The sequence below is a fragment of the Pteropus vampyrus genome, unplaced genomic scaffold (genome assembly GCF_000151845.1).
Source record: "Pteropus vampyrus isolate Shadow unplaced genomic scaffold, Pvam_2.0 Scaffold400, whole genome shotgun sequence".
In the NCBI taxonomy this organism is placed as follows: domain Eukaryota; kingdom Metazoa; phylum Chordata; class Mammalia; order Chiroptera; family Pteropodidae; genus Pteropus; species Pteropus vampyrus.
In genome coordinates this window covers 33395-56029 of record NW_011889181.1, presented here as the reverse complement: position 1 = coordinate 56029, position 22635 = coordinate 33395, and the positions used below count along the sequence as shown (strand labels likewise).

Genomic DNA, 22635 nt, shown 5'->3' with positions numbered 1-22635 from the left:
GTCATAGTTAACAACTTAGTGTCTTTATTCTGCCCTAGCAAATACTCTGTGTGTTGACATGAAAGAAACACTGAGATTAACATCAACTCAAATATTATCCTGCCTTCGAGCCGAGGCTTAATCATTTGGAGCCATGTGGCTGTACCCAAAGCCCTGGTCCCCAGTTCATACATTTAGAGCTTCCAGGCGGTTCTCATCATGATGATGAAATACACATCCGTGTCAATGGACGCGCTCACCCCTGCATAGTAGTTCATAAACTCTTCAGGGGTCACCTGCAGTGGAAAAGTCAGAAACAGAAATGAAATTTTGCTTCTCCCCGTTGCAGGAGAGGCCCATCTCCAGTACCTGTAAGTGGAACAAAAATTTTAATCAAGGGGCTTTTTAGTGATGACAGCTGAGAAATAAATCTAAAACAAGAAAAAAGTGAAGTTGGGGATGGCAGTGACAGATGGCATAGAGGAAGAGAGGAAGACAGTCTTGAAACTTTCCAAACCAATCTAAATGGAAAGCGAGATGCAGGTTCTCTCTTTCTGTAGGAGCAGAAGCCCACTGGTACAGATAAGTGAATCTGAAACTCAGAATCAGAAACGAGAGTTTTTTAACTGTGGTTAATACTGTCTTTTTGTGACACATCAGAAACAGCATCTCATGTCCTCGTTTCAGGGCCAGGAATGTTTCACATTTCAAAAAACGGAGCTCTGTCCTGTGGGTAAAGAAACAGATTTTTCAATTAAGAACTCCATGGCTTCATGCTTTTTTAAGATACAAATTACTTATTTAGAGCTCAGAACAGGTAAAAGAAAGGTGGCCCCTGCTTCTTGCCTCCCCACTCTTACCCTGGGTTCTCTCGCCATCCTCTGCCTTTAAATGTCCCTTTGGAATATTAACGAAGGTTTTTATCTTTGCTAGGATTTCATATTCCTTTTAGTAAAAAGAAAAAATTACCAATCTTATTTTTTAATAGCTGTAGGCAATACATACACTCCTATTCAACCATATTGCCTGACGTGAATAGCTGATTCAGAGAGAGAACTGTCCTGTTTGCTCTCTACTGCCAGTCAATTCAGCCAAATGGACAGCCCTGCTTATATGGGGGACACAGATACAATAATTCCGGCCATTCTGGAAATGTATTGTTCTCTAGTTAGCCCTCAATTTTAAGTGTCATGAGAGGTTTAAAAGATCATGAAAAGTAAAATCCATAAATAATTCAAAACCCCTTTCTAGTCCATATCATCAAACTCCTCTCTCTGCAAGACCTACCTATCTCTCCTGTGAATCATATGTGCTGATCAACCACTGATCTTTTTTAATGAAATTATAAGTGAGCGGAGGAAGAAGTTACAGGATCCATAGTTCTCCCCCTGTACCTACCCGCGCCCCGCCCCCCCCACCAAAATAATAAAAAGCAGTAGGAAGAAAGGCATTGACTGAATTAATAGTTGAGCTGTGCTTATTAGTTGTCTGAAAGTAGAAATAAATAATATATGTGCCTAGCTTTTATTAATATTTGAATACCATTCATGCCTTCTTGTCTTGAATTTCTTTATTTCTGTCTTTTGCGTCCCCCATTTACAGAGCATTAAACCCCATCTGGAAGTCAGACTACATGAAACTAATACATCTGGTCATTTTGGAAAAGGCCATCAGTTATTCTTAGAGAAGCATCTGCTTGTTCCCTGAGACTCCACTTACATTGAGAATGGCCTGAATCGCAAACTCTGTGATTTCCCCAACAGGTTTGCCCTCATCATAGTAAATTACTTTTCAGTAATAAAAGCAATTATTACTTAATGATTTTGTTTGACATTTAGAAAATTGAGAGAATAGACACTCCCGCTTTTAGTGAGCCTCTTGACTGTGCTACTCTTAAATGACAGAGTAAATATGATATACAGGAGAAGGTCCTGGATGGGGGCAATAGAAATATCTCAGTCATGATACAGAATAGCATCCCTTTTACTCAGCTCCAGCCAGATTAGAAAAATCATAAAATAAGTTTGGGCTAGCCACATACACCCAGGAATATACTTAAAGAATTTTTAATTGTTAATTTCTGATTGAGATAGGTGAGGCAATTAAGACTCATATTACCTCAAAGGCTAATTTAGTTCTAAGAGATTTTTTAAAGTATTTATAATTATAAATAACGTGTACACGGGAAAACTTCAAAACCTAGATATTAAAAAATAAATAAATAAGAAGTGAAAGTCTGACCCAGTCATGGCAGGGTGTGGGGACAGAATCGGTGAGGAAGGTCCGCTCATGTGTTCTTTGGTTTTTTTCACTGCTCCATCCAATGGCTTCTGTTCAGGCTGCTCTGAGAGCAGAGCGTGGGATATTCACACAGGATCTATGGCACCCAACGTTATGACTGCCGCAAACCCCAGTGACCTTCATGACTACTCGAGAGTGTAGCCTACACTATTAAAAATTCACAAATTTGAACGTCCTCTTTGGCTAGGAAGTAAATTAACTTTGTTGTCTCATTCTAAGTTCAGTCTTGTTCGGACATCAACCATATTTTCTAAACATAAGTGAGTACACTGGCTCCAAGAGTATCTATATTTCACCCTAAGAAATCTTAATGTATAAAACAACTCAGGTTGAAAAAGGTAAATTAGGGGTCAATTGTTCTCTTTATAAAGTTCCTGTGCATTTAAAAGATGATTTGATGAACAAAAGTCTGAATCACATACCACTTTTCAGAAACACTTTCATTGTGCCTATTAAATGAGATAGCCCTGTTAAGCCCTTGGCACAATGCCTAGTAGATAATAAGTACTCAATAAAAATTGCCCAGATCCACAATTATGCTAAATAAGGCTAATTTGCACATCATGTTTAGTAGTTTAAACGGGCACCTCTGAATCTTTTAGAGGCAAGGACCTCAAATACAAATGTGAATAAGAGTTATCTGGGGCACTTATTAAAACTGTAAATTCTTGAGCTCCACACACACACATACGCACAAAATCAGATTTCATAGTTCTGTGGTGCAGCCAGCAATCTACATTAGGTATACAAACTCCAAATGAAGATCCTGAACAGAGCTGGGTATCAATACAGGGTCTTTGATAGGTGACATTAATGGCTGTAACTGCTGAAAACCCCAATGACCTTTAGGAGTACTCGAGAGCTGAATATGGCATGTTAACATAAATGTCAGAAGAGACGGGGGTGGGAACTTTAAATCAGCTGAATCACAACTCGCTACATTGACTTGAGTTAAAGCAAAAGGCAGCTGAGGTTTCTCCTGGCAATAAGAAGGAACCACCTGCAGAAAGGAGGCAAAGACACCCTGGGATCCCATGTAGGGCTGGGCTAATTTGGGGAAATGGCCGTTGACTATTTTTCCACTGCCATCTCACAGATCAAAGGCCCGCAATGCTGGAAGAAAACAGAGTTCTGTTACTTCTGTCCCTAAGCACTTGGCTGCCCTGCGGAATCTGCCCCTACCTTTTTTTTAAATCTACCTCTACAATCCTTTCAGTCTAAAATGGAGGGCATTGCTCTGTCCCTAGGAGGAAAACGTCAGCAGAAGGAAAGGAAAGTACAAAGAGCTTTCTCCTTCCTATCGCCCCTGGCTAATAGGACTCACCACGAAGTTCTGTGGAAAAAGTTGGGAGAAATTCTCTCCAGAAAAAGAAGGCTCGTTTCCCCTTCCTGTCAGCACCATCTCTCCTTCCCGCCCACTGTCCCACTAATCCTTTCTGTGTGGCACAGGGCTAAGGGGTAACCGCCCCGGGGTTCTGCTGCTGTTGACTATCAGCCCAGGAGAGAACTTCCTTCCCCCACCACCGCAGCCTTCAGGACACCTCAGAGCAGAACTGGCTCTGAGTTCAATGGTCCTTTGATGGTTGTTGATAAAAGACATGACATTTCTGGAGATATAATCCCTACCACTACACCAAGCTATGCATTTGTAATTTAAAGATAACAGTCAATGGGGATGGAATGGTTACTTTTGTTTCTAAGTTTACTGCAGTTTAGAAATGGAGGTTACGCTCAAAGCCTACTAAGAATTAAATCCGAGTAAATTCTGTTATCTGGCATTCCTTCCGATGAAAGCCTCCCTTAAACGGCATTTCCGCCAGGCAAAGTGTGATGACAAAGGGTGCTCATAAGAATGTGTGCAAAAGACACGGCAACGTCCCGAAATGTCTTGTGACTCGTGTTCCAAAAAAAATGAATTATGGGCTCATTTTGAAGTTAAATGTGTTTTATTATAGTCCAGTTCATTAGAAAGTGCCTAGCTGTGTATGGTAAATATGGTAACCATGAAATGAAATGATTAATCAAAATACCATATTCTCCAGATGATGGGTATTTAGCTTTATGTGGATCCCCTAGTAGTGTGTGTGTGTGTGTGTGTGTGTGTGTGTGTGTGTGTGTGTGTTCAAGGCTCTAGACTTGTTTCCATTTACAATTAGAAATTGGATAGGAGAAATTCCACCTAGATTAAGCTCTTTTACTTACCAATCCATCTTTGTCATAGGGGGAATCAAAGTTATCCAGAAATTTCCTGAATACTTGTTCCTCAGTCCATTCTCCATTTTGGTATTTCGGATGGTGTTTTGCATTGTATACCTCACGAAGGTCTTCAATTGTTATAACACCATCGCCAGTCTTGTCTAACTTTCTGAAAGCTTGCATAATTACCTCTTTTCTAGCTCTGGACATTGGAGGCTAGATAAATAGAAAAAATACACACACAGGCATATGCAAGAAAATGAGGTGTTTTGTGCCATACATGTTAAAATGCCTGATTCTTCTTAATGATGTGTAATTGTTTTTGTACCATTAAGTGATACACATTATGATTGCTCCCAAAAGTCCCCAAATCTGTTCTGCATCTCCTGCCCATCATCTCCACAATGTACTAACAACTTCTGAAAACAAAACCTCAAGATAGCCAACCCAAACCACGTGAAAGCCAAACTCGACAGACATGCTGATTCATGGGGCCACTTACTCTTAATGTGAGAAGAAATTCATTGAAGTCTATTGTTCCATTTCCATCTTTATCAAACCTCCGGAAAAGCTCTTCTGCCTCCTCCTTTTCCATGATCACAGCATAATCATTTAACCCTTTCACAAATTCTTTGAAATCAAGAGTTCGGTTATTATTATCATCCATGATTCGAAACACTCTGAAGAAAATATACACACACAGACAAAGAAGAAAAAACCACAAAGAACAAGGTTAAACATAAAGATTTAAAAAGAAAACCACTCTCAAGGTTTTCAAAGTAAAATACAGAGGTCTTAGATTCTTTTCTGAATCCTCCTCTCCAAGTTAGAGAGCCTCTTCTCAGCATCTCATTAAAAAGAAAGAAAGAATGAAAGAAAGAAGGAAGGAAGGAAGGAAGGAAGGAAGGAAGGAAGGAAGGAAGGAAGGAAGGAAGGAAACTTTGGGGGGAAAAAAGTACTGTATGGTACCAATTCTGTGACATTCTGAAGAGGCAAAGCTATAAAGACCGTAAAAAGATGAGGGCAGAAGGGAGAGAGAAGAGTTGAAGCCTGGGGGATTTCTAGGGAAGTGACACTATTCCACAGGACACTACAGTGGCAAACATATGACATTATGCATTTGCTAAGCCCATCAGAATTTACAGTACAAAGAGTAAACATGGATGTATACAATTAAAAAAATATATATGGAAAGTCAGGGGAACCCCAAGAAGGAACGCAGACTGTAACAAGAGAATTTAACTGTATCACAAAAGTTGTATACAATCTAACTGAAGGAGGGGCTGTGAAGGTGCTGACCTGAGTAACTTTAGAAATGAATAGAGTCAGCAAGACCAAAGCCTAAAAGAACTGCACGTAAGTATTGCCTTCTAGATGTGTCCCATGAAGATGAGTTAATTCTGGTATTGCTATTCAGATCTACTGGAATTAAACCATTGAGTAAACAGATGGCAGGTGGTGGGAGCCAGGTTTCTCATGGTCAGAATGGGACTTAAGAGATAAGCTAGGGGAGGAGGCTAGAGTGATCTGATCCATGTGGTAATGGATTAGAGCTGGAGACGTCAGTATGGACTCAAGTTTAGCTTAATATAAACAAGATGATTACATAAAACACATTTATAGATACGTGTATATATACAGGTTAGTATAAACACATATATTATTTCCTTGTTTTGTTGGCTAAGAGGACCTAGAAGTAACACCCCAGTAACAACAAGCACATCTAGAGCCTAGATCTTGGTTTCTAATACTACTCTCCAATAAAAAGAACTGAACTTCTTGGAGCAATGGCCAATTCTAAGATTGGGGCGGAAAACACATAAGATGAGCTTGGAGTATCTTATGCCAGAAAGTACGAAAGTGCTCAAAAAACAAAACAAAACAAAACAAAAAACCCTGCATTGATGAGGATACATCCATAAACACAGGAGCCAACTGAAAGAGCTCCCAAGGCCCAAACCGGAACAATTTGAACAATAAAATAGTGTTCGGTTATAACCCAGAGTATAAAATAAATATTCATGAGCCCATATTGTTTTAAGCAAATGACAATAAATAAATGTGGGAGAAGAGACAAATTTCTCTTGCAGAAAAATTCCAAATAAATTATCTTCTTACTCTGCCCTCAAGGAAGGAAAAAATACTCCCTACTTTCTAAGTTTTAGTGGCTCTGCATAAACACTTCCTGTCAAAAAATACACTGTGGAAGGGAGTGAGGAAGAGTCATTTTACATTAGAGAAGCCAGCCAAACACTGTCGCAGCCAGGCGATCAAGGTCAACATCAATAACGATAAACCATGTGGACAGTGTGCATCCTTGATATGAGGTAATAAAAATGGCACTTGACTTCTGTTGTCCCGAAAAACCAGAACCGCAGTCTAATCGTGAGAAAAAAACGGGGAAGTGACCTCCATTCGAGTTGAGGAGAGATTTAGGGGAGGGCACGACCGGGAAAGCGGAGGAGGCAGAGGGCACATTCCAGCAAAAGGCCAAGGATGAGGTGCGGTCCGTTCATAATAGACTGGTTCCGGTGGGGGCTGGTAGGGGGTGTGAGGTAGGCAGCAGGAAAGATCCAACTGAACGATCCGGGAGTGAAAGAGAGGGCAGTGGTCCTGAGGGGTCTGCACCATGGACAATGATGTGGACCCAGAGTAAAAGAGGTGGAGGTTGGAGCGATACCATATTGAAAGGAAGCGGGCTGGTCTTCCCACCAGACTGTGCCAGGCTGCCCACCAGGGTCCATATGCCCATAGCCTGGGCTTCGGACAGAGCTGGGCTTAGTCTGAGAATTTGGGACTGTTGAAAAGAGACATTCCCAAAGCTCATTCCCTTGCTGGAAATGAAGCCTTCCAGACTCCGAGTCGAGGATCCCTGCCGTGACACACTGTACTTCTCTAACATAGAACTCATTTCATGAAGATTCCTGTTTTCGTGACTCAGTCTCCCAGGGTAACCCTCCATGAGCCCTGGGAAAGCCTTGCTCACCCACGAATCCCCCAAGACGTGCGCAATGTCAGGCCCGGGGCGAACACTAGATCAAGGAGGCTGCCAACCTCTTTTCCCTCGGGTCTCTCCAGCCCGAGGACTGCTCGCAGTATCAGGGGGCCAGAGACCAGGATGTGCAGAACCGGGGAACCCCACTGCAGTGAATGGTTCATTACCTGACAGGCAGTTCCCCTGCCTCTGGAAGGGGAACAAGACATGACTCCCTGAGGGCGAAACTCCAAATTCTGCAATCCTGTCTAAATCGCTTTTGCTTCCTTCTTCTTCCAAGTACCCATTGCCACGGCTTCAGGGAGTATCTCTCTCCTTGTCCTGCTAGGTGTCTCTAGTCCTGGGACAACTTGTCCCTTCACCTCAAGTTGTCCTAGTAGCTGCACTTTGTTGTAGCATACATGGACCTTGCTGAATCTGGGACTAAGAAACAAAAACTGTCACAAGGCACCTCAGAGATCAATTCTTCCAAACTCGGCGTTACAATTGAGAAACCGAGAACCCAGGAGGAAGTGACTTGCTCAAGGTCACACTAGTTTAGCCTCACCTAGTGTGTCTTGCCCTTGTGCTGCCACCCACGGCCCAGGTCCTACCTGCCAAGTCCTTTGATGCCTGCGGAGCCTCTGGCCAGGCATTGCAGCCGGAGTCTCTCGATGGGGTCAGTGGCCGTGGTGAGCTTTTTGTTAGCCTGGATCGCCATCTCTCGGTCGTGTCGTGCTGTCCCTGCCATCTGAGAGGGAACCCCGCGGCACATTAGCAGAGCTCGGGCTTCTTCACCTGCCTCTGGCTGGGCAGGGTGACAGCAGCCTCGCTGGGAAGGAACCTTACAGCACGCACTCTCATTCTCTTCCTGAAGACCGTCTCAGACCTCTCAGAATTTCCCATTTTTAGCTTTACTACCTATGTCTCTGCCTGGCATATTTATTCCCTGCTTATTTCGTCTTAGGGACATCTGATTGCTCCAGCCTGGACAATCGTTTTAAATATACAGCCATTCCCCAATATGTTTTCATCTTCCTACCGCCATAAAAAAAAAAAAAAATCTCTGCATTCTTTTTGAGCCAAACTTATATAAAAAAAATCTTTATGTTTTTATTTAGAATTCTCCATATTTCCTTTGACTCCACATTTAACATTCTCTTCTTTGTTCCAACCATTAATTTTTTGTTGCTTCTGTCTTCACTGAGATTCTTAGCACTTGGGCCTTCATGATTCCTACCAGTAATCAGTATGTTTTCCTTGATTAACGGATTAGTGTTCGTTTAACACCTAGCTGGGTCTCAGACAGGAAAAGGGTAAATAGACACTCTCTCTCTCTCTCCTGAGAAATAGATTTATCTTTTTTCCCCACAGTTTGGCTTGTGTGTTTTAAATATTCAGAAATGGGAAATAGGGCTTCCATCTCCAGGGAAGTCTGTGAGCGACATACAAACTCCTGCAGCTGAGCCTGACCTCTGAGAATCCACACAACAGTGGAAGCCTGGAGACCCGGGTTCTAGCCCTGACTCATCAACCTGTTCCCAGCGGCTTCCGACCTATCGAATCCCAGGCCCTCCCTTCTTCCTCCTCTCTTAAATGGAAGGATCGGAGTAGACAATCTTTCCCTGCTCCAAAAACCATTCATCCTCACGTGAGCCCACTGACCCAGTAAGTAGAGAATTCTAGATATTACGCTTCACAGCGAGTTGTGAATGAAAGGAGCAGGAGAGCTTGATGGGTATACAGAGAACAGCTTTCCAGGGGCAGAAAAATGTTAGAACGGATCCTCCCTTGACTCAAGGGCACCTCCTGCCGGCCAAAAGCTAACACTTCCCCTGAGGCCACAGTGGAATGGGATTCTAATTTGTGCCCTCTAAGGCTGTTCTCCTCCAATACAACCCATAAAGTCTCCCCATAAAGTGCTCATTATTTCACATTAGAGAGGGAATCTCGGAGAGAAAACAGACCAGAATAGATAATTCAGGGATGCACATGTTTAACTGCCTCATTTCCTAAAGCAACTCTCAAGAGCCGAGTGACAGGTTTCCACCTTCTCGGCCCCTTCTTTTTCTGATTCCCATCATATGGTTGAAGACAGTAGCAATTATTCCCAGTTCTCTTGGACACCAGGCCGAGGAGCAGGCCTCTTAGGTTCCAGCTGTTTTACTACATATTAGGAAGAACTTGCTCTGCCTAAAGCTCATCTGGAGGCTTTCTTCCTCCTTCTAACACCAAAAGCAGAGGTTCCCCGGGATTCCAGACAGCCGCACGCCCCACCCTTAGACACCTGCTTCTCCCGCAGGCGCGTACAGAGAGCGTGATCCAAACTCTTGTCCAACAAGGACGCCGTGACCCGAGCCAGCTGCCTTCCTGGCAGCATTAACTTTTCTAGAGCCTGCGTTTGCCTGTTACTATTTCGTCACATGATTTCAAGCTGACAATTCCCAAAGATTGTCCCCAGCTTCCAGGCCTAATGCCACCGTCACAGAATCCCTCAGCCACACCCAGAATCCCGCGTTCACGTACGGGATTCACTAGTCTAGCTGTCTCCTGCTGCCTTACTTGTCTTTGAGGCACTCCCTGGCCTTGCTCATTTTCCGCCAATGGCACCAGCCCCAGCCCTCCTCTCCCACCATGCCCTCCTCATTCTCCAAATCTACCTCCGGGTCTGCTCCTTCCTGGACCCCACTGTTTTTCGGGCCTATCCCCCTTGCTCAGTGCTACTGGCCCGGTGGTTGTTCCCAGCCACTCGCCTCCCCGTCCTCATGTCCTCATTCCCACTACTTCTCCCCTGCATTTTCCACCCGGCCCTGGTTCTCCAAACCAGCCACGGTAGCAGGTGGGGAACGGAGAGAGACATAGGCCAAAATCCTACAGCCAGAAAAGTGAGATCCGGCTCCCATTTCTCCCCAAAGAAAGAGACCCTGTAGGGCCTCTTGCCCATCTTCGGGATAACAGTAAAACCTCAATTGTTAACATTTATTGTTTTCCCACCTGTAGTAAGCATGTATGTAGTCCTCACAAAAACCCTAAGAGCTGAATTGGAAACGGGGACTCAAACGAATACACGTACACCCATGTTCACAGCAGCATGATTCATAATAGCCGAAAGGTGAAAACAACCCAAATGTCCATTCATGGATAAATGGATGAACAGAATGCAATATATCCATACAGTGGAATATTATCCAACCATAAAAAAGAATGACATACTGACTCATGCTACAATGGATGAACCTCAGAAACATTGCGCTAGGTGAAAGATGTCAGACACAAAATGTCACATATATTGTATGATTGCATTTATGTGAAATATCCAGAGTAGGCAAATTCATAGAAACAGAACACAGATGGGCTGTGGCCCAGGCCTAGAGGAGGAGGCAAGGGGGAGGTGTGGGGTTTCTTTTGGGGGTGATGAAAAACGTTTGGGAACTTAATGAAGGTGGTGGTTGCACAACATTATAAACGTGCGACACATTTTAAAGTGGCTCATTTTATGTTATATGAATTTTATCTCAATTAAAAAAGAACACCTATGAGCAAGTTATGACTATGACTATTTCATGGATAAAAAATTGAGGTGCAGAGAAATCAAGCAACTTGTCCAGGTTCCCACAGTCAGTGGGGCTCATAGTAATTCACACACCGTTAGGACAGCAGCACCCCAAACCATCATCCAGCGCCACCTCCTCCTTTGGCCTACTTGGGAACTAAGGCTTGCGTTAATAAAGCAACTTGCCCAAAAGCTTGGCCAACACCCAACACAGGGCTTCTGACTCCAACACTTTTATAAAATAATGCAAAAGAATTTCAAGGCGCCATCTAATAGTGCCGCGTCCTAGGAGAGCAGGGTAGAGCCCGAGAAAACGTCCTATTCGCTCTACCTCCTGCAGCCATCCCTGCCCGGTGACGGTGCGATACCTCTGAAGTCTAATTTGCTATATTCAGAAAAAATTGTACATTCTCTCCCACTGACCTTCCGCGGTTACTTGAAATGCCATATTAACTACCCTTTCTAAAAATTAAACTTATCGGGGTAACATCAGTTAATAACACTATGTAATTTTCAGGTGTACCACATTGTAATTCGACATCTGTATACTGTACCGTGTGTGTGCTCACTAGCCAAAGTCTAGTTTCCTTCCATCCATATATTTGACCCCTTGACCCATTTCGCCTCCCCCAACCCCTTTCCTTCTGGTAACCACCATTCCGTTGTCTGTATCTATGAGTTTGTTTTTGTTTGGGGAGTTTCTTTGTTAGTTTTTGTTTTTTATTCCGCGCATGAGTGAAATCATATGGTTTTTGTTCTTTTTAATCATTTAGTGACCCAGTTCATCAACAAATAGCTAATGTTTATTGCGTGCTATTTTCAAGACACTAGTGCTGGAACGGAAGGACTGCTCTGAGAAGCAAGCCTCTGAGTAGCTTGGAATCTGAAATTTGAGTACTGATGTCCGGTAGTTCAGCAGCACGGGAAACAAAGTTTACGAAGAACTCGGGGCTTTTGAAGAAGGCACTGTCCAGCAGGGTCTTGGTGAGGAAGGGTGATACTCAGAACTTCTGAAGTTTGATTGAAGGCACCAGGGCAACAGTCTGCCCGAAACATGTGTCGCCGAGATCACAGCGTTGCACAAAGCGTCCCTGACTCCAGAAGACTCTCTCTGAGCATCCAGGAGCACGCGTGGTGACAGCAGAGCCCATGCAGCCCGGAGGATGCAAGGCACTGGAAGAGGCAGCCCTCCCGATACACGTGGCCGCAGCGCCACCTCGTGTTAGCATCGCGTCTGTGCATTTTCCCAGGCCGGGCCGCGCCGGGTCCATTCCTTCAACGAGCGTCTACAAAGGGCTTAATAAGTGCCGAGCTCTGTACTAGGGGAACGGGAAAGAGGCGGTAAGACAGACAGCGCTAACAGCCTGGGCAGTTGGGTGGAGCAACCCAACTACTGAACTGCAACACATCGGAATAGGGCGACTACCCCAGCCTCAGAGTGGAGCTTTCTGAAGACTTCTCAGAGGAGGTGATGTGTAAGCTTTAATCCTAAAGGAAGGTAGTAGTTACTCAGGCGGGGGTCGTAGGGATGGAAGGAGGAAGGTCAGTGTATATTTCCCAAGCGCTAGGAGCAAAGCGAAGGAGAAAACAGTATAATGAGAAAAATGAGAATATTTTAGTATGATTGTAGAATTCGGGGTGTTGGACCTAGAGAAATAAAGAGTTGTGGAGATGGAGGGCGGGGGGCGGGGCGTAGACAAAGGAAATTTGGAGAGAGATGAAACTGGGCAGGCAAGCAGGCACCAGATCACAAGGAGCCTGGGATGGGACACTGCGGTAGAGAGTTTGGGTTCTGCACCGAAAACAGCAGGAGGTTGCAAAGGTTTGAAATGAGGGAGCGACAGTCTGCATTGTGAAAGAGCCCTCTGCATGCAGCGTGAAGAATGGACTGGAAGGCGGGACAGGCTACCCAGGAGGACATGGGAGGCCATGCTGGTGCCGGTCAGGTGAGAGGGCCTGCTGCCTGGAAGGAGGTCTGGCAGCGTGGACAGCGGGGATGGAGCGAAGTGAGTGTGCTGCCTGAGGGACAAGGAGGACTCGGGCGGTGGCATCCAAAGCTCTGCTGCCCCCACCCCCATCCCCAGTGGCTGGTGGAAAGGGACATCCACAGAGCAATGAAATGCAGAGATCTGGAGATCTGGGGGCAGAGGCCGAGTGGCGGCGCCAGCAGCCAAACCGAAGGAGACTTGGTGGCGGAGGTCATCAGGTCTCCTCACACCCGACCCAGTGAAGGCTCCTTCATCCCACTGGTGCACGGCTGCCTGCCACTGCCAACGCGCTCTGTCTGCCTGGATTTCGAAAGTCGTTGTGGGGACAGAATACGGAAAACTGACGATTCATGGAGGTTTGTCTCTTCGTGATTCTCTGCAGGGGTTTCGCGGGAGCCTTCTTGCTGAGCTCAGGGACAGATTTAAGCTGGATCTTTGGGGAAGCCCCAGGCTGCACTTTATGGGGTTATCTTTGTTGTCTTCTAGTGGCAATAAGCTGAATTACATATTCTCATTTCTCTCCCCCTCCCCTCCCCCTTCCTCATTCCAGCAAACAACCTACGCCCAAAGAAGGCGCCACACAAACATCCCTAAAAGGAAGGCACCAAGCGCTTCCGCATCCTCTTGGATGCAAAATCCAAAGGAAATGTCTCACTCCACCCTCTAAAGAACCGTCCCCATCTTGATTTCTCTGACACTACACCCCGGTTTTCTTCTTCCAGGAAAAGGACGGTTGCGTGAGGAGCTGAAGCAGGTGTAGTGAGCTCAGAAGAACTTGAGAGGAGAGGCCATATAAAAGCCCATGTTAAAGCAGAGAGGGCAGGACAGCTTAGGTTAACAAGAAGGTACTGAGAACATTGTGGGACAAAGCGGAGATGGGCGAGTCCCCCCCACCCCACCCCTCGTGCTGAGGGACAGCGTGTACTGTGAGGAAACTGTCCTATTAAGGAGATGACATAAGCCCAGCCTGTGATAAAGGCACCTGCCTGAAGAGCGGTCCAGTCTTCCAAAGGCCTCTCTCACCTCTTGAAGCCATGGAGCCCGTTTTCCCCACAGCCAGGCCATAGAATGATTTTTACCTTAAGAACATTTCTCTGCTTTTCTGTAATTTAAATACCTCTACCATTACATTAGCCATTTCAATAACAAGGGACCAGGAGTTGCTATAGTAGTTCCATGTGATGTTTTAAAACGTTCTGCTCTTTAGAGAGAAGAGAATGACGATGTAAAGAGCAGGTAGCTATTGATTAAACTTGTAGGGCTTTATACTTAACCCCAGGATGTGGAAAACGTATTTGCCTTATAACCAGCTCACATCCAAGTCAAAACTATGCCTGTCTCTGCTAGCTCAGTCTTGACCCTGAGCATAGGGACCGGTCCCCATGGGAATGGCAGACATGAGGTGTTTTTACTCTTTCTCCCTGTACTTGAGAACTGAGTGTAGCACTGAATTTTGATTTAGACTCAGTGGACCTTTTAATACTAGAAGTGTAATCCAGAGATGGGGAGAAACATACAACAGGCCATGTTCAAAGTCAACGGTTGCCATCTCTACTGACTCCAGTCTGTTCAACGAAGTAGTTACCGCTACATGGCATATGGCAAAAACCTGGGGTTTCTTAAGAAGTTTCCCCTTAGAAAATGCCCCTCTGGGGTGAATATTAGATACCACTGCTCAGAGTAGCCTAGCGAGGGCTAGGATGTCCCTCCTCTGAGTCTGAAATGAAAGACTCAGATCATTTGATGAGAGACATGGCTTCCGCCATAGGACACTGGAGAACCCCAAAAAGGTATAATAACAAGCATGTATCACTGTTGTTGACATCGTGAGAGTTCCTTCATCAAACCCATCTGAGCTCGGTTTAACTAAACAGACCTTTAGCACCTCCAGCTACGAGAGGGACGGTGCTGATTTTTCAGGTGGTACTAGATAGCAGTGGTGGCTCATGGGTATAATTTTGTCCCCAGAAGACATCTGACAATGTTGGGAGACATTTTTGGTCATCACAGCCAGGGCGAGAGGTGACACTGGCATCTAGTGAGAGATGGTGATAACATGCGAGGAGAGCTCCTGACAACAAAAAATTTACCATCCAAAACAGCAGTACTACTGAAGTTGAGAAGCTGGGGTATAGAGAGAGACCTGGGACGCTGATGGTGCTGAGACCACCAGAGGTGCTGTTGAAAAATATAAAGATGCCCACGCTCCACCCCCCACACAGCAAATTAACATCTCGGTGTGAGTGCTGGGCATCTGCATTTTAACGTTTCCAGGTGGTTCCAAATGGTACATCTAAGTTTGAGAATCTAAGCTATAAAAGGTAACTATACCAAGTCAACCTCAGGTAGCTGGAGTGAGACCTTGTAGGGAAAAGCTGGAGAAAAGTCTGTAACATAACACGGGGTAAAAGGCGTGAAGAGAAGTGGCAGTCATAACCATATGACCGCCCCAGGGGCCCAGCTCAAGGCTCAGTGCTTCACACGTGACAGCACATCGTCTCGTGTGATAGGCTCCGTCAAATCTTGTCTCCTTATTACAGGGAATAAGCAGGGACTCCGAGAACCCGGGTCATTTGCCTAAGAATGTGCCATGAGACAGTGGCAGAGTCAGCACTGACCTCTAGTTCTGAGTAAATCACCGTGTTCCACGACTACACCGAGGTGCCGATAAATTGCTTTGGGAATTCAGAGACGGTCCCAGAAACGAAATGAAGAGGGGAAAAGCTTCAAGGACGAGATTGCCTTGCAATGTCAGAAGGATGTCGCTGAAGAGGAAGATGGGCGACAGCAATGCAGAGCAAAGCCAGAGCGCCCACGAGTCCCGCACGCGACCCCTCCCTCACCTCAGGGCCCTTGTGTGGGTTTCCAGAATTTCAGGTCTCAGTGTAAACTCCTTCCAATTTCATTTAGTCGCCTCCTCTTGGAGCTATGTGTTTGTTTGTTTTAATAAAGTGATGTGCCAGGTGTGTTTTTTTTCCCCCTGAAATCTAAACTCAAAGCTATTGTGCTGATTATCTTCCATAACATTTATTTTTTTTCCTCAAAAATTATTTTTAAAATTATTTCTGCAATATATAAACATCTAAAATATCTGGTTTTTGTCCACATAATACTTATAGTATGACAGTATTTAATCTACATTTCCACACATATATACTGTGGAAATAAGATATCACTGAAGTCTGGCATCTTACCAGATTTTCTCTGCACCAAAATGCATTTTCTCAAGATGTTTAAAATTCATGTTTCAGCCGTTATCGAAACACAGGTATCCGGAGCTCATCTCTTCTAAAGTACAGTCTTTCATTCTTTCTGCTGATCCTCAGAATGCGAATTAAGTCCTTATTTTAATGTTTCTGGTATAGCCCAATTTAAGAACATTTCATAAACCTCATTGTTGTAAAGTGCTCACTTCATACGAAATTTTGTTTTATTCATTCAACCAGGGTTGGGATTAGAGCTAGGTCGGTGCCTAAGGCATCATGCTTAAGGAGGCCCTCAGCCTCAGGATTGTCCAGATGTCAACCTTGTACTTGCCCAAGCCTTAACTCGTTTGCCTTCCCCTAGTCCTGGTACTGAATTCAACACAGGTTTATTGAATACTTACTATGTGCCACACAATAGCAATGAACGCGGCAGCCAAGATTCCTTTCAGAAGTTTATATTTCTTAGGGTAGTTTTAACTTTGTTAAATTTGAATTACAGCTGATTTTCCAGATACTGGCTGATTCAAAAGTCACTCCAATCTCTTTTATCTGCTACATTCCACTGTCAGTGGGGTGGCCACGTGCAACGAGTTTCAGCCAAAGAGACTCAACTGAAAGTGCTAAGGGCAGAGCTCTCCCATCTCTTTGCCTCCTCTTGCCTTGAACAAAAAATGCAAGGTCTGGAGCTGTGGCAGCCTTTCTGCAACCACGAGGGAAAGGCTAAGGGAACCAGAGATACTAACTTAGAGCCTTAACATCACTGAGTTACTAAGTCAGTGTAACCAACTGCTTCTCTCTGCACTCGTATCATGTGAGAAACATAAACCCATATTGTCTTAATCCATTGTTGCAGTACCTCTGTAACTTGCGGCTAGAAGTATTCCTGATACAATTGTCAAAAGCTTATTCCTGCAGTGTTTAGATTGACCCTAGGTATTGGCCTTTTCCTGGGTAAAATAACTAAAAATCCAGTGTGAAGAGACGTTCAGCTCCCCCTGAAAACTGAGAGGAGAGGCAAAGTAACTCCATTCATTATAACCTCTTGTCTCCATAGAATTTTATCAGCATTTAGCAGCCATTGTAGCATTTTTGGCTACGAAAGGAAGTAAGAAAAACTGCTTAGCCTGATATTCAAGGACCCATGTAACTAACACAATCGGCTACAAGCTCCCATTTAATAAAATAGAGCCCCAGAGTTATGGGGTCCTTGTCACAGTGAGTTTCCCCTGGGAACAGCACACTCCTTGCTGCTTCCTTCTGCACCTCCCTCTTCCCCTCTGCTCTGCCTGGAGTCTCTGGGGTTTTTACCGGGCGATTACTGGCAATCTATTCTGAGTCTGGCAGTCTGCCAGATGGAAAGACTTAAAGAGGCAGCGTTTAAAAAAAAAAAAAAAAAAATCTATACACAAAGGTAAGCAAAGCTTTGGCTGGATTTGTTTCCAAAAAAAAAAGGAAAAGACTTGTTTCCCAAACTTCCTGGTTTCAGTGACTAAGTGACTATACTCTTAGAATGAAGCAACCATATTTTTTGATGGTACTTAAAAAAATATATATCCCATGAGGCCTTGGCGTCCTTGATTTCAAACCCAACGCAAAGACAGACCCCACTTGCACACGTCCCTCCACTTTCCGATGGGCGTAAAGCCACGGTTCTAACTACCTTTTGCCCTTTTGCACCATTAGTCACCAAAAGCACTTACTTAGTAACTATTTTACAGTCACTTAAAAATGCTGCTTTTGGAGTCATCTGTCTGTGTAATGTTTATTTTAGAGCCAATTAGAAATCTACCCTGTTATTTGCATCCGGTATGCTTTTAACTGTTACTTCCAGAAATACAAGAGGTGTTAATGGATAGAAACCCAACGTCAGTGTGGCTTGGCGTATCAGATAGGACACACCGGCTACTCATAACAGAAACAGGTTGGCTCTGAAAATGAGAGAGGTTTACTTCCCTCTTATGCAAAACAAGTCTGGAGGCAGTGCAGACGGTTGTCAAAGTTCCAAGAAACAACTAACTTTCTAACTTACCATGATTTTATTTCCTCAAATTTGCCTAAAGTTACAAAGTAACCATCGCAGCTCTAGCTGTTACATCCACAGTCCAGCAAGCAGAAAACAGAAAGGGGTGAAGGCAAGAACACACTTCCCAACCAAGTCAGTTCCCAAAAGACCCTACCTCATGCCTTCTACTTAAATCTCATTGGCCACTTCTGCAAAAAAGGCTGGTGCTATGTTCTGGATATTTGAAATCCTAACTCTCAAAAATGATAACATTTGGAGGTATGTATGGGCCTTTGGAGGGTACTTAGGTTATGAGTGCAGAGCCCTCATAAATGGGATTAGTGCCTTATCAAAGAGGCTCCGCAGAGCTCCCTTGCCCCTTCCACACGTGAGGACACAGCAAGAAGATGCTATCTATGTACCACGAAGAAAGCCCTCACCCAACCACGCTGGTGCCTTCATCTGGGACTTCCCAGCCTCCAGAACTGTGAGAAATAAATTTTTGTTGTTTATAAACTACCTGGTCTGTGCATTTTGTTACAGCAGCCCTAACAGACTAAGACAGCTGGGAAACCTAATTTTAGGCTGGGTACTTTTCCGTCCCTCAGGTTCTGTTTATAAAGAAGAGGAGACTGGCTGTTAAACAGACAACTGGCAGCTTCTGTCAGAGTCCTTCCAGAAAATAAGAGTGTGAGCACTTCCAGCTCTCTGGAGCCTGGAGCTTGTGGACACATATGAAGCAACCAGAATACCCTGGTTGAAGAAATAAAGATAAGTCCGGGGAGCAGCAGTTTGTACATTGATGATTTCTCCCTTCTCAATCTTTGTTCCCTCAAAGCAAATAAGATCCACCTTCCCAAGGGCAGTAATCAAAGGTACCCTGAGTTTAGGAAAACATAGCCCAAAATAAACTAAGCCTGGGAACATCGAACCACAGCCATCTGCCACATTTGCCTTTCCACACAGTTTTGTAAATAAAGTTTCATTGCAAAACAGCCACATGTATTTGTTTATGTATCAATGGTTGCCTTGATGCTACAATAGCAAAGCTGGATCATTGCAACAGATACCTTCTGTCTCATGAAGCCTGAAATATTTGGTCTCCCGTCCCATATAGAAATAGTTTGCAGTCCCCTGGGACCATTCAAAGGATAACAACAACAGGAATAAGGAATATTAGTTAAGCACTATTCTGTCAGGCTCTCTGCTAAACAGGTGGCCTATTTACAAATTATTCATAATCAGTTTGTTTAGAACAGAAAATGTGTCTGGTATCAAGTAAATCTGGTAACTCTCCAAGTTTGCCTCTACATACACTAGAAGAAACGTGGCTGTTCCTATTTAACAAAATAAGGAAACTGAGGTACAAAGAGATTTAAGGGTTGTCCCAGTTCAGACGAAGTAGCAGTACTGAGATTCTGAGCAAGGTCTTTTGTACCTGCCACCTCCCCAGGGGTTTTTTGTAAAATACCCACAAGATTTCAGATTACTCATTTTTTAAACAAGGAACCACTGTAGTTGTCACCACTCATTCATATGCAAACCCTGGGACAATCTTATTATCAATATCAAGTCCAAAGCACACTTAGTAAGAACACTGAAACGGTCAGTGACTAGAGAGCTTTGACCTGTCTCCTCCCTCTGTGTGAAGAGGTCATGTCAAGGTCAGAGGGCCACCGAGATGGAGAGACCCACAAACCAGATCTTCCAAGGGAAGTAAGAGCATCTTCGACCCACCTCTCAATTGAACTGTCCTGCTCTCTCAAATTACACCTTTCAGTTTGCGGCACAGAGGAAAATTTTAATTGACTTCAGGTTATAAGATATAATAGGAAAAAAATTATTCCAAGACAGGAGGAAAACGAGATACTGGGTGGCAAAATGGAAACGTGGCTAGAGACGTTCGAAAGAACCCACTCCAAAGGTCACGAGCAGCGTGCCTTTTTATGGGCACTAGGAGTGTTATGAAAGGCAGCACGTGGCCCTTTCTGTGACACGATAATCACCCCGCATTGCTGTTTTCTCTCAAAGCCAACTGGCTTGTTTCTGAAATGTAGAAAACTGCTCTTATGAACCTTGATATCTCTCTTTATACAAAATTGTCTGAAATTAGAATAAAGAGCAAAATTTTACATGGAAAAAAATTCGGTAAGGTAAAGCCTTACTTAATTCATAAATTAAAGAGATTAAAGCGGCAGTTGAAACCAAAAGTGTATTCTACAAACACCCCCACTCCTTGCTCCCAGGCACCTCCTCACCACCACAAGTTAGTGAAAGAGCCAAGGCCCTTTGAGACTAGGAGCCGTCATTGCTAACCTGACTGCCAACTTCAGCAGTCACTCTTAGTCCGTATATCACTTCGCCCAACAAGCCGGCTCTATTTATCATTCTTCCTTCTTCCTTCTTCCTTCAAACTCTTTTTTTCTCAATGTCTATGAATCTAATTCCCTCTGTTTCCCTTCCCCTGAGGTCTGATCTATTTGGTCTCAGCCATGTTTTCTGTTTGCTTTTTTTAAATGCCACTGTTCCCCAGGCTTCAGTTATTTATTTTCTTCTCACTCGCTTACCAATCCATAGCAACCTCAGCTATGTCCACCGACATAGTGACGACTCCCAAATCTTTATTCCAATGCCTGTACTTTCTTGAGCTTTGGAGCCAGATTTCAAATTTCCCACAAAACATTTGCACTTCAGCGACCTACAGACACTTCAAGTTTAATGAACCAGATTCATTATCTTTTCCGCCTGTTCCTTGCCTCACAGCAACACCATTTTCCCAGCTCGTTAACTGAGCATTATCCTAGACTCCTTCTCACTCTCTACATTGAGTGAGCAGCAAGTCCTGCAGAATTTCACATCCGGACACCTCCTGCTTCTCCTTTGCTTTCCTCGGCTTCGCTGCCACAGATGCCACCTTCATCCCGGACATGATCATCTCCCATTTTCACTATCGGAATTGCCTCTTATCTGGGTCCCTGCCTCCAATCTCACTCCCTCCAATCCATCCTCCAGATTGTCAGAGCAATCTTTATGAAATGAAAACCCGAACTTCATACTCTAGTGTGAAACCCTTTGGTGACCGTGTACAGGTAAAGAACAAGCATCTTAGTTTTTGAAGTGTGCATTGGCTCTGCCTATCTCTCTAGCTTTGCTTCTAGTAATTCTCCACCCCTTCAAATCTATTCGGCATCTAAGCCTACGAACCCCAGACACACCTCAGTGCTCTATATCTCTGTGCCTTTGTACATGCTGTCCCATTTTTAGGAACACCTTCCATCCTTTGCTGATCTGGAAAAGTCTTACTCTTTTTTCTAGAATCCCTATGGTGAAGCCTCACATAACCACTCTCACCAGAGTGAAGGAACTTGTGTGTTCCTTTGTATAATCTGTGAAAAGCCCATATAGCATCCACATTGCACTAGGACATACCTCTCTGCTTTGTCCTGCTAGATCTTAAATTCCTTAAAGGAAAGGACTTTATCCTTTGTGTCTCCTGTCAACATATCATGAGCACTTATCATGATGCCACTGGATTGCTATTGGAATTGATCGTTTCTATTGTTATTAGATCATTGTTATTTACATATAAATACAAATAAATACTCACAATTTAAATATCAATATTTAAAATGCATGATGACGGAATAAAAATATTTCTACAGTTGTAAGATTTTGAGTAACAAATAAGAGCTCTAAAAACAGAAAAGAATTTAATCTACTTAGTATGGTTTAACTACATCCCAGACTGAAGTCAAGGGTGATAGACACCTGAATATGTGGTATCGCCAAGAGCCAAGGTCCTTCATAACTTCATGATCAATCAAATCAGCTCTCTAATATATTTTTTTAATAAGTTATGTCCGTCTACTTTAACAAGAACTCTGATTCTAATTTGATTCTAAGTGGTCAATTCAGCAGGGTATGCGAAATAGCACAACTTTGACTATCCGACAAACCACGGTCTGACTCAAAGCTCAATCTTTTGTTTTATGACTTGCAGATATTTAACCTTCCTGAAGTTCAGTTTTATCAATGGTCACATAGACTAGTTAAGGTAGTTCACCCAACACTTCACACTCAAGTATCCAGTACATAGCGACTGCTCAGTGATGTTTACTTCCTTCCCCGTTTCTGAATGAAATTTATTATCGTGCATTTGTATCTGAGCACCTCTTTGCAAAGATGACAAAAGCTCCCCCAGTGCTAAGCTATTATTACCTCCTTAGGCCGACAGCTAAGAACTCACATCAACCTTTAGGATTTCTTTTTAGAAAGTAATTTCTCTCTCTCTCTGTTAAAATAAAACAAAAGTGATTAAATCTACATAATACATTTTTAAAAATTGATTTACCTTAAATGCTAACCTGTTGCCACCAGTTGCTTGGAACTGAAACTATGGACGCTTTCTTCTGCATCTGGGAAGACTGGTCCCCTCC

At 43.8% G+C, this 22635-nt stretch overlaps 1 protein-coding gene across 1 annotated transcript; it reads right to left on the bottom strand.

Annotated features, from left to right (window-relative positions):
- Window positions 1-31: 31 nt before the first annotated feature.
- CAPSL (calcyphosine like) lies at window positions 32-22635 on the bottom strand. Its single transcript, XM_011380708.1, has 5 exons — window positions 22551-22635; window positions 8065-8201; window positions 4979-5156; window positions 4483-4692; window positions 32-275 (listed from the first exon to the last, which is right to left on the bottom strand). Exons 2-5 carry the CDS (start codon window positions 8199-8201, stop codon window positions 174-176), a joined length of 627 nt encoding a protein of 208 aa, XP_011379010.1. The 5' UTR covers window positions 22551-22635; the 3' UTR covers window positions 32-173.